This window comes from Chinchilla lanigera, unplaced genomic scaffold (assembly GCF_000276665.1).
Source record: "Chinchilla lanigera isolate Chin_1 unplaced genomic scaffold, ChiLan1.0 scaffold00003, whole genome shotgun sequence".
NCBI classification, from domain to species: Eukaryota; Metazoa; Chordata; class Mammalia; order Rodentia; family Chinchillidae; genus Chinchilla; species Chinchilla lanigera.
In genome coordinates this window covers 3,071,781-3,084,406 of record NW_004955404.1, presented here as the reverse complement: position 1 = coordinate 3,084,406, position 12,626 = coordinate 3,071,781, and the positions used below count along the sequence as shown (strand labels likewise).

Here is a 12,626-nt window from a genome sequence, read left to right as displayed (position 1 = left end):
AACAGGGAAAAGTTCAGATGCATTGCTAACTCTTTGAGGTGTGTGAAGGTGTAAACATACTGAAGTTCTGAGAGAAAGATAGGCTGGAAAGACACTATTTAGTGATGGTTACAATGTCTATTTTTTTTTTTTTTTTTTTTTATTTTAAGGATAAAAGGAGGGAAACATTAACAGACATACAACATTTTACAACATATCACAAGCACAATACAGACAATACAGAGTTCCAAACAAAGTGGTAGGGAATTAACAATGGTGGTTGTATTACATATTGATATCTTCAAAGTGGCTTCTCATGAAAACAGATATAGACATGCAATACAATGTCTAAAGAGGCCGAAAAACAGGGGTGCATTTCCATTTACTCCTCAAGATTTCTGTGTTGTCTTTCACATTAGAAAACTGAAACTAAATTTGATATTGACAGCGCATCTGTGTTTAATCATAATTTTCCTTATAATTCTATTTTATTAACATTTTAAATACTGGAATTGATTTAGAAGACTACAGCTATTTTGAAGAGCAGCATTTTAATGATCTTGGCTATAATGGAAAACAAGCAACCCAATGTCTGCTTGGCCAGAATATTTTATTTCTGAAGTATGTCAGAGTATTATTTCATTTCCTGAGCACAAGAGAGAAGATTCAAACAATATTAATTTTTCCTCTGAGTAGACAATCGTAGTCAAGCCCGGTGGTCTGGAAGATTCCAGAATCCATCGTATGTGAAATGGGCCTTAAACTGGGTCTTTGACCATTTCAGTGCCTTTCTGTGTAACTGATTGCTTCGTTGTGGTCCTGCTTGGAGTTCTCATATAAACATTTCAAAATTAGTGTGGCTTATCTGACACATGGGCCTTTGTTTATCATAAGTTCTCAGAACGCTTTGGCTTCAAGATTGCAATTGTAAATATACAGTGACATGCAGGCCTCCTACCTGGACTTTGCTTTAGATTCTCTAGGACATAGAAATGACCTTGGCCCAAGGATGCAGTGCAAGGGTCCCTGTAATACGATGTCTCTAACTCTTTTAGGGAGGTTCTGAGAAAAACAGCTGGGTCAAATGGAATTTCTAGCATTAGTGGTGTGAGGAATCTCCACTCTGACTCCCATAGTGGTTGTGCTAGGGACCCACACACACTCGTGTTTATAGTGGCTCAACTCATAGTAACTAAATCTGGGAAGCAGCCTATGTCCATCAGCAGATGAATGGATAAAGTAAATGTGTTTACACACGGTGAAGTATTACACTGCCATAAAGAAAGATAAGCTTGAGTCATTCGTAGAAAAATAGGACTATAATGTTAGGTGAAATAAATCAGACACACAAACTTAAATATCACATGGTTTCTCTTCTATGACAAACAGAAACTGTGAACAAATTAAAGAGCAAAATGAAAGATGGTTCCTAGGATACAGAGGGACAGATCTTTTGCTAAAGGGAAGGAGATACAATAGGGAGAGAGGGAGAGAGGGAGGGGAAGGCAAAGGGACATAAAAAGAATTTCAAGACTAAGGTGTTCTGCCCACGTAGCAGCTCCCCACAAGGAATGCAATTGTTACGGACTGCAAGCGCACACTAATAAAAATAGAAATTAAGGAAAGAGCCAGAACATCGCCAGGGAAGACCCGTGTGGGGTGTTAACGCACTACTTGGACCTCATTTATTATTTGGTGAATCATGTTCTCTACTGTTAGTACTAGAAACTGAGCGTGAAGGTAGAGACATCTGAGAAGCCCAAGCAGTTTAGAATTAAACTGAGAGAGCAGATAAGCAGCCTACTCCCAGTGCTTGTGACCCCCTGTTATGGTTTGTGTCTGTGTGTCCCCCCAAAGCCTCATGCAGTCATGGGGCAGGCTTTTAGAGTTTGACTGATTATGGGTGTGAGAGCTACACCCACCCTGGGGTGGATAGTTTGCATGTGTAAGGGAGAGGAAGAGGCTGCTTGTGGCCATTCCTGCTTTTGTGTTTGTTGCTTTTGCTGTGTTCTGCCACCATGAGCTGTATCCCTCTGCCATGTGCCACTCTGCCTTGTAACTTGCCAAGTATGGACTAAAACCTCCACAAACTGTAAGTGAAATAAACCTTCCCTTCCTTAATTTTGGGCATCAAGTATTTCGTCCCAGCAACGAGAGAAAAGCAACCAAGACACCCCCAATCAGTCTTCTCTCCGACGCCCTTGGCTGGCATAGGACCCGTAGTATTTAATGTTTTAGGTGAACTCTGTGACACCACACCTTGTAGCAGTTTAGAGCCGGGTAGCTGCCTCCGTCGTAGGGCAGGTGTGGGGTTATTCTCAGAGCCTGGCACAGTGTGTTGGTCCTGTCTCCCCTGGGGGTCCCACCACCGGTCATCTTGGCCATAGCATTTGGGTGCACACTGCCCCTCCTCCTGCAGGCCCACCTGCCAGCCTGGGGGGCTCAGGGTGACTTGGAGAAAGCCCTATAATTTGACTTGTCATGTTGGTTTGACCATCGTTAAGGCCAGAGAAGTCCCTGCATTTTGAGCAAAAATTGTTCTTTCCGTGCTTCATGAACTCACTCTGTCCCTACTGTGAAGTATGCAAAGTACCCTCTGTGAGCGGCTCTGCAAAGGAAAGTGCCTCTCCCTGGCAGAAGGGACGTGGCATGGGTCCTGCCCTCTACTCTTGCCTGGGGCCCTTGGGGCAGGAGTGGCCACTCACCCCCTGTCCACCAGGCGACCCCAGAGTCCCCTCCAGGACCCACTTAGCTGACTGGAGCAGCATCTGTGATTTTCAAGATGGAGAGGCTTCCGAATGTGTTTCACCAGATGTTTTGAAGAAATGTTCTGACTGATTAGAAAAATCTGGAGAAACTATTCTGAGAATGTCACCCGAGTCCCTCTGAGTGTGTAACTCACACAGTGGTGTCTGTTCTTTTCCTGAAGACGACTGACCGGGCGCTCATGCTCCAAACAAAACAATCCATGGCTAATACATTAATATTTTCCTTGGTGGAGATTTATGTATCTAAACCTGTGGCTAATAACATACTGCATTCATATGCCGCCAGAAGAGATTTAAAATCAGTTAATATGTTCCAGATCGTTGGAAAACAATAAAGAAAGAATGTCCTTGTTTGGAGACGGGAGGGTGTGGAGTGGCAAACCTTGCTGTCTTTGGGATGCAGACCTCTACCTTTGCCTTATCTGGTGTCTGTTTACATCTTAAACATCACCCAGTAAACGACAGCTCTGGCCACCAGACAGAAGGTGTTGTTCTTTCCACAGCAGACAAAAGCTAAGCACGACAGAGGATTCTGATCTGGGAGCCTCCGACTTGGCCCAGGTTTGTTCTGAAGCATCCAGGGCTTCTGTTCCTGCCTGAGCTCTTCCCAAACTGCCCCGGGTAGTGGATAGCAAGAAGGTGAAGGTGAAGGCTCCCAGGTCATTTCACTTGCGACACTCCTCGCACCTGCTGGGCTCGGGCGTCTTTCTCTGCCTGTCATGGGTAGACATAGGTACAGGGACAGGACACAGGCCCTTGAAATGGAATGGTGACTTTTTTGCAATCACTGTTTGTATCTGATATTCGAGTCATTATCTTGCTATCTTCAATTCCTACTCCTCAAAGAGGTGCCGCAGGCTGAACAGCAGCTCTTTCCTGTCGGACGGAAAAGGGTCTCCCTGTGTAGCCTAGGCTGGCCTTTAACTTGCAGCCCTCCTGCCTCACCCTTCTGAGTGCTGGGGTTACAGGTGTGCTTTATCACACCTGGCTGGGCAGCAGCGTCTTTAATTTGCCTCCCCTACACGCACAGCCCTAAAGAGATTCCCAGTGCAGCGCCTCCTGGTGACAAGGGAAAAGCCCTTCTATGGTTTCCTGCCGGGCTTAAGTTCACCCGCGTGTTCTTGGGTGGCACAAGTGTGCTCTCCTCTGCCAGGAAACGGAAGTACAGACACGCACATCACACACCGCCAGTACACAAACGGTGTAACTGACTGTGTCACTGGCCTGCCAGGGAAGATGCGTCAGCACGCTGGCTGTTGTCAGCACACAGGCAGAACAATGGGGTGCTTGACCATAAACAGCACAGAGGCAACAGGTGCAGCTACCGACTTACTTTAAACAAGTGTAACTTGTAGTGAATTCTTGTCTTGTCTGTGCCTGAGTAGAGCTTTTCATGATTACAGCGCATGTGCACCTAGGTTTGTAAGGGATAGCAAGAAGGTGAAGGTGTGGTTCTTCCATATGAGCTGTAAGAATGACGTAAACTGAGTCAGGAGAAAGCACCGTCGGGTTTATGAGAAAACAGTATGAAACTCTGAAGATTCTGCCCAAACACTCTCCTAAAGCTGATGGGTGCAGGCGGCCTGCCAGCGGGCATGGGGTGACTGAGTACAAGGCAGATGCCGGAGGGCACAGACACAGCCATAACTGGGTTCATGAACCAAATCAAATGCAATGCCTAGGTTTGGTGTTGGCCCTATGTGGAAATTTGAATTGGTTTGCAATCAGTTTGGCTTATGACTAAAATCATGGAAAGAATTAAGTGTGTGAACCAAGGTACCGCTGCACTGCTGTGTATCTACAACGAACACATGGAAACCAAAATTTTAAAAAGTTATGAAAGTGAAATACTTAGGTGTTCACTTAACAAAACCTTTACGGTACTTGTATGCTGAAAATTATGAAATACCAGTGAGTGAAATTGGAGACATACGGTATTCATGGGTTAGAAGACTCAAAACAGCAACGAGTCAGTTATCTGTAAGATGACTTGTAAGGTCGGTGCCACTCTTGTTGAAAACCATGCTGAACACATAAAGAAGGTACATGGCTTATATTTAGATGTTCCCCAAAGCCTCATGTGGTCGTAGATGGGCTTTTTCAGAGGTGGCTGGAGGTAGAGTGTGTGATGCTGGGATTAAGGGTGTATGCTCACTAAATCAATCCGCTGATTGGTTTGTCACAACCCTAATCCCAGTAGCCTGATAGAGTATAAAAGGGGCGGAAGGAAGCTGCTAAGGCCTTTTGCTTGCTTTGCTCCCTTCTGCCCCACCCCCGTGAACTGTTGCCCCTCTGCAATGCCACCCTGCCTTGGAGCCAGCTGACTGCAGACTGAAACTGCTACCAACTGTCAGCTAAATGAAACTTTCCCCCTCTAGCTTTGGGTGTTGGGTGTCTTGTCTTAGCTTTTGTCTTCTTCTGGCTGGCCCAGAGCACACTTTGTTTTGTCTTAGCTTTTGTCTTCTCCTTAAAGAGAAAAGTAATAAAGACACAGGCATGTTCTAAAATTTCTTTGTGAAACACAGGCCCTCAAAATGGTTAAAATAATCTTGAAAAAGAAGAATAAAATCAACAGACTCAACCTACACATAGACCTACCACACGGACATAGGAATCTAAATGCTACCGTATTGGTAGAGAGATTACAGGTCAGAGGAACAGGAGAGAGACTGGAAAGTAGACTTGCACACATACCCAACTGATTCTCCGTGAAGGTCCAACTCAGGGCAGAAAAGATGAGGCTCTTCCGAAGGTGCCAAAGCGGTGGACATCCACAGATGAAATATGTACAGAACACAAGTAACAAAAGAAGGCGAAGCAAAAACATTTCACACCTTATAGAACAAAATTCAAACAGACGGTGAACTCAAGGAACTCTGAGAGTCTAGTTCAAGGTTTACAGGTTTTAAATTTGACAGCATACACAGGAGACACGCAAGCACGCGTTGAGTCATGGGATGACACAAAGCTCTTACTCTGCAGAAGCCCCCACGGAGAGGATGGAAAGTCACGCTACCACACGAGAGCAAGTGTTGAAAGGTGATAGAGACGTCAAACAAGCACATGAAAGACGTTCGACATCATTAGGCACTGGGGAAATGCCCTGATTCGGTGGGCATCACCACGCATGCAGCAGGGTGGCAAATGCAAAACCTGTGACGTGGGCAAGTCCTGCCGACCACGTGAAGAAGCTCACCGTTCCTGCCTCACTGGTGAGAGCGTAAAGCCGCATAAACTCCCTGGAGGTCGGCAACGCTTCTCAAACTGAAGCCACACCTGCCACCCCGCCACTGGAGCCCGCCACTGCTGCTGCCCTTGTCCCAGAGAGGAGCAGATGCGTTTCAGCACCTGTAGGCGAGTAGTTGGGGTGGCTCCGTGTAAAGTAGCCCCTAACTAGAAACTGCCTAGAGGTCCCTCGATGGCTGAGTGGTCAGAGAAACTATAGTTTTTAGAAAAAAATGTGGACATAAAAAGACTAAGTAGGACAAGATGAAGGAAATTCACTCTAAATCCAGGGAAAGCGTGACAGATTCCTGTCAGTTATCGTACAAGTAACTTCTACCCATTTCCTTTGCAGTTTGCTTCCTTGTGCTCTCTTAACTCACTCACAGAATAGAGGAAAATGCGAGACTCTGGGATTTCAGGGTGACGCACGGAGTGCAGTTCTGCATAAGTCAGAAGGAGAGGGGTCTGCTGACTTGCGCTGCAGAGCCCCCTTCCCTCCCTCACTCCCTCTTTCCTTCCTTCCTTTCCTTCCTTCCTCCCTCCTTTCCTCCCTTCATTTTCTCTGGCTCTCCTACATATCTGCACATTAAACACCAGTTGAACATACATATCATCAAGTGATACTTTTCACATCCATTAGAACTTTAAGAACTTCATCACTTTACAAACACAAATACATTTTTTCCTAGAATTTCTCTCAAGGAAAAAGAAAAAACAAATCATTCTTAAATAATTGACTAACATTTCAAGAGGAAGGATGCATAGAAATTAGTAAAAAATACATAGGGGAAAAGCAGTTGTGCAGATAGGCTTTTGATGGGATTGTATTAAAGTTTCTCCTTTCAGTCACCAGCTCAGCCAGACACTTAAAGTCAGGAATTTTCTCTTTGTGGACTTAAAAAAATAGAACTCTGCCCCTTTGACAGCACTGTCGCTGTGTTGCTGCAGTACCGCACTACCAGATTCCATGGTGTGCCTCCTCCTTCTCGCTCCGGGAGGCCTGGGGGCTGGCATCGGGTCGACACTGACTGCTCTGGTCTCCCTGACCTTCCTCCTACCCTGCCCAGCCCTCGGCTCCACAGGGTCCTGCGCCAGCCGTGCAGGCTCTGGAACACCTCCCTGGCTGGTCCCCAAGGCTGCGGAGCTCAGCTCCCCTCTGCGTCCATCCTCCCCGGCCAGCACCAAGCATCCCACCCACCCTCCTCGGGCAGCATCACCTGGGCACAGGGAGCCTGAGCGCTGGGCACCCTTCCCACCCTGACCCGGTGCAGCGGGAAGCAGCATCCCTCTGCAGAGGAGGAACAGGCCACGACCACGGGACAGAGGCCCTCAGACCCTGCTCCTCAGCCCCGCCAGCTCTCAGCCCAACGCACGGGGCCTCGCAGAGTCTGCTTGCCAGTCTGTAGCACGCTTCACTTTGGCTTTGGTGATTTTGATCCGGTTTCCTTTACTCGCCCTGCTTTGCGCTGAGCCCTGGGTTCTTCCTGCAGCCGGGACTCACTAGGCAAGCCCGTCCACACATGGCTTTATCCTGGGCGCCCTCATGGTCCGCAGGCTCTCTCTGCTCTGCTTTTCCCAATTCCCAGTGCTTGTTCCTGTCCTTTCTTGGATCTCTGCTTGCGCTCTAACGCGTAGTTCAAATTCAGCACGGCTGATGGGCAACATGAGACTTTCTCCCCAAAGCCATCCCCTTCTGCTAGAAAGGTTCCCGGTTGAGCGGAGCCCCCCACACCCACTTTCCCTAACAGAACCGTGCAAGGCACCAGCAGCGCCTCTCCCTCCTCCCCACTTCCAAGTGCACATGGGTCCTGCTCTGCTCTCCGCCCCTCTCTCCCTGCATGCTTCCTTTCTCCTCAGCCTGTCCCCTGTGGCCTCCTCTTCCCCAGAGACCTTTTTCTGGGGCCCCAGCAGCCTCTTCCTGAACCCCACGGCGCCTCTTCCCCACTTCCCGGCCTCCTGGGTCCCACCCCCAGAACCTGCCCAGAGCCCCGTACAGGATCCCTAAGCTCCGGCCCGCGCCCTCTTTCCTCCCAAACCAGAGACCCCGTTTTGCCGACAGGGTCCCTCCCTGCGGCACGCGGGACCCTGCAGTGTGCTCCTGCGTGCCGCTCGTCCTACAGGGACACCGTGCGTGCGAGTGCTTCTTTGCGGCTTCACGCTCGTGTGCCAGCTCCGGGACAGCAGCCCTCTTCTCTCTATAGCGTGTGTTCCTCAGACACTTCTGGGTGCCGGCCTCTCCCTACGTTATTGTTTTAAACATTTTACATTTTCACGTTCGTCAGTACACGCTTGCGGTACATGACCACCACTTGCCTGGCGGAAGCTGGTACTCGTGCACTGCGCATCCTAGTTCTTTTCTCCCCTCCTTCCCCCCTCCCTCCATCTCTTGGTCCCCTTTCTCATCTGCCAAAGCTCCCTCCCCCTGTTTCCCAGTATCTTTCTTTTTATCTTGCTCTATAATCTACTTATACGTTGAGTTTCTCATGTGAACAAAGCCGTGCGCTGTGTCAGCCTGTGTCTGTATTTCATTGCTCTGTGTTGTTCTATTTCAGCACTGTCTCGTGGTCCTCCACTCCCCCGTCTCTGTCCCTGGGTGCATTATCTTGCCATTGCTGGGGTTCCAGAGAGGGCCCCCTTTATCTTCCCATCCTCAGCTGCTTGGTGTGCTCTGTTTGGACAGATGATTCCTCCATGTCTGCAGAGTGAAAGGAATAAATCCATGAATTAATCAGCTGCCTCATAATTAAAAGGTACTGACAAGAAGAGATAGCAAATTGGTGTAAATTCAGCATCTGTGATGCGGCTATCAGTCACAGTGCCTGGGACTGTTTCTCCCAAGCTTCTACATGCTGAAGAGGAAGTACCTGCTCCCTGTGAAGTGCCTTTCACAGGGACGTGGCAGCTGAAGTAGGAGCCATGTCACATGGTGTGATTATGTTCCAGGACAACAAGAGCTGTGTTTGTCCCTTGTGGAAACATCATGTGCTGTTAGGTTCCAAAAGCTTCGTAAACAGTGGGCACACGGTGTCCAGGTGACTCCACTTGGAGGAGACCGAGTGTGGCTGAGGTGACTTTGGCCACTGGAGTTTGACTCCTTGCCAGGCAGTAACGCAATGTGTTTATCCTCATAGGTATTTGAACCAGACCACAAGGGGAGATGCAGCCACCGCAGAGCATGTGCTGAACCGGGAGAGATTCATGGCTCTGAAACAAGCTCTGGCTGTCATTGGCTTCAGCAACCTGGTGAGTCATCTTAGCATTTCACTGAGAAAACCAACCTTGAACCAGTGTCTAAAAGTCATTCATTCAAGAGCACTTCCCATGCCCTGCTCCACCCAGATGCCGGGGGAGGCTTTGGTGACTCAGCATAAGATAAGCCCCAGCCCCTCCTGGAGCCCACATTCTAGAAGGGCAGGAGATGAACGAGGATGTGGGGGAGGAGCGATCCAAGGAGGGAAGACACAGGGTAAACCTGCAGCCCGTCAACATGGCGGCTTGGAGGCCCTTCCCAAAGACATGCAGGTGCAGGTCCAGAACAGTTCCAGTAACTCCAAGGGGTGGTCAGAGTGTACAGTGAATGTTTAAATTTAAAAGAGCTTATCCCAGTAAAAGACATGCTGACATTGTTCCCCCTCAAAATACTCTCCTTGCCTTGAACACACTGATCCCATGGTTCTGGCCACTTCTTAAAGCAGCTCTGCAGTCCTCTTTCGTGAGGGTCTGTACATAGTGTGATCAAAAATACAGTGAGCGCTTCTGCCCAGCGCCGTCCAACAGAAAGGCAGGCTTGAAAACACTACGCTGTGTCCTCACCCACCTTATTCACCAGACCCAGCACTGTGTGACTTTTAGCTCCTCCCCAAAGTCACAATGACCACAAAAGATAAATGTGTTGAATCTACTCAGGACATGGAGGCATCCACAACAGCACAACTAGAGACACTCAGGAGAGAGGACTCCAGAGCTGCTTCAGAAAGTGTCAAGATCGATAGGATGAGTGTGCTCCAAGTGAGGGGCAGGGTTTTGAGGGGATTCATGATGGTGTGTCTTTTACTGTAATAAATACTTCTAATTTAAGCATTAACCATATTTTTTATCATACTTCCTGGATTAACCAGCCCACTAGAAAATTAGGGGACCCCCAAGAAACTGTTGACGGCTCAAAACCACTTTGAAAATGAATCTAATCCCTTTATTAAAGTGTTTTCTTAAACAATAGAAAATGTTTTTTTTTTCCTAAAAAATTACCAAATACCTGCAAATCTTACAAAGCTGAACAGCATCAGAGCAAAGCCTTACCCGTGGCTGTCCTGTAGAAACCTCCCTGATAATGGAAATGTTCCTGACCTGTGCCGTACAACACCTGCTATCAGCCCTGTGCCACTCCTGGGTATGTGGTATGTGGCTCACAAGGCAAAAGAAATGAAATTGTAATATTTTTCTTTTGGCTAACTGAAACTTAAATAGCTGTGTGTGGTTCACAGTTGCTGAGGTGAACTGCACAGGTCTGGTGAGTCAGAAATGAAAGCGATCCTGCCCCGGAAGAGACCCACACCCCTCTCCTTCCCTCCGTCACCGCGCTCCCCACTTCTGCATGCTGAGCTTTGGGTTATGACTGAGTCCTGGGGAGCAATTAGCTTGCCACAGCAGGGTAACTCTGAAAAGCCAGGAGGACACAAGCCCAGACTCGATCACAGGCATGAGGATGTTCTGTCTGTGACCAGAAAGGGCCTGGGCTTTTCCCCATGCCCAGATGTTGCAAAGGGCACACCTTGTGCCCAGGGGTGGTGAAGGGGGCACACCTGTGACTGAGGGTGAGGGTGCAATGTGCCCCAGAAGAAGGGTCAGGAATGGACTACCCAGCATGAAGTCACTTGGGACATTTGGTCTGCTCCCTCCTCACTGTTCAGAGACCAGTTTTTTGTTTACTTTTTGAGACAGGGTTTCCCTATGTAGTTCAGTCTCGCCTTGAGCTCATGAGGTGACCCAGGCCAGCCTTGAACTGGTAGCGATCTTCCTGCCTCAGTGTCTGGAGTATGGAGGTGTCTTGGTTACTCTCTTTCCCTTCCTTATATTGTATGCAAACTATCCTCTCTAGGGCGGGTGTAGCACTCACATCCATAATCCCAGCACTGGACCATGGATCAATCATAAACTCTAGAATCTCACCCCATGACTGCATGAGGATTTGGGGGGACATGCAGACACAAACCGTAACAGGATATGCCACCATGCCTGACTTTGAGTGGGATTTTTACTTTCTTTCCTTGGAGACTGGAGTTCTAAAAGCTGTGGTCAGAGAGCATCTTGTTCTTTTTGCTCTAAGCATCCAATCTCTCTATTTCTGTCCTTTCCCCAACTCTACCTACTTGCACCGTTTCATCTTTGCACTTGCTACTGTCAGGTTTTTCTGATTTTATTATTTTCCATTGTCTCTGTTTCTTTCTATTCACTGAGGCAATACCCGACACCCACAAGTCTAAAGAGCAGAGGTTTATTTGGCTCACAGTCTGTAGAGGTTTTAGTCTGTGGTTGGCTGGCTCCAAGGCAGGACAGCAGGGCAGAAGGGCATCGCAGAGGAGAAACAGTGCGTGGCATGGTGGCCAGGAAGCAGAGAGAGATCAAGGGAGGAGGAGGGAGACAGACCTGTCCAGGCCACGCCGCAGCGACCACCTCCTCCACAGGCTCCGCCTCCCAACATCACATTCAGCTATGAACTCATTGGTGGACCAGTCTACCATGAGCATCACACACCCATGACCCAGTCACTGCCCAAAGCCCTGCCCATGGGCACGTGAGGCTTTGAGGCATCTAGATAGAAACCACAACACCCATCCTCCATGCCTGAAGCTTCTAGCTTCTTCCAGGAAATGGGCACAGACAGAGGCTGGGGACCATTCTACCAGAGCCCAGTTGCTTGGAAACAGGACTTTGAAAAATCTAGGATTGATATTCAAGGCAGAGCAAGCAAAATATACCTGCTGGCTGAGGGAACTAACAGTTCTCATGACGTGAGTTATGACCGGTTGGTAGAGGACAACACAGGCTGTGAAACACAGCCTTCACCTTGAGCCTGTAAAGCGACTTGAATAGTGACACTTTCAAGGGATAGATTCAATCCATTGCAACTTGCAGGAAGGCATTTCTGGGCCAGCGAGACACTCAAGCCAAAACCCACCCACAAGTGAACTGTAGGCCTAGGTGGTTTGATCATCTAAAAGCCTTGACCGCTACCCTCAGCCACAACCCTGTAGTGGAGAGGGTGAGATGGCAGGGGACAGCTGCACATGACAGACAGCACCACAGCCTTGCTGCACATGGGCACATGGAGGGTTGTGGGTTCCCTGTCACAGCATCTAATCCACCACGACATGTATCTGCCTCTTTCACTAAATAGTACGACCCCTGAAGATGATAGAAATTCTGCTCGTCCATCTGTCTTACAGATACTAAATATTTAATGAAGAGCTTTGGGAATTACTTTTAAAAAAATATTAGGTAGCTTAAAAGGCTGAGAAGATGCTATTTTATCAAGCAAGAGTGAACTAAATATGAAACACTGATTTATGATTCAGGGATTTCACAAACACAGTTTTGTACAATGCCAGGGTCATAGAATGTTATACCTGGAAACCCCTTAGAGACTGTCCACCA

At 48.2% G+C, this 12,626-nt stretch overlaps 1 protein-coding gene across 1 annotated transcript in view; it reads left to right on the top strand.

The window, feature by feature from the left end:
- Positions 1 to 12,626, top strand: part of LOC102016228 (unconventional myosin-XVI) — a gene marked incomplete at its 3' end in the record, with an annotated part of 353,926 nt that overhangs the window by 212,233 nt on the left and 129,067 nt on the right. Inside the window, 1 exon segment of the mRNA XM_013515827.1 lies at positions 9,104 to 9,215. Within this exon segment, the coding sequence (XP_013371281.1) occupies positions 9,104 to 9,215 (112 nt within the window).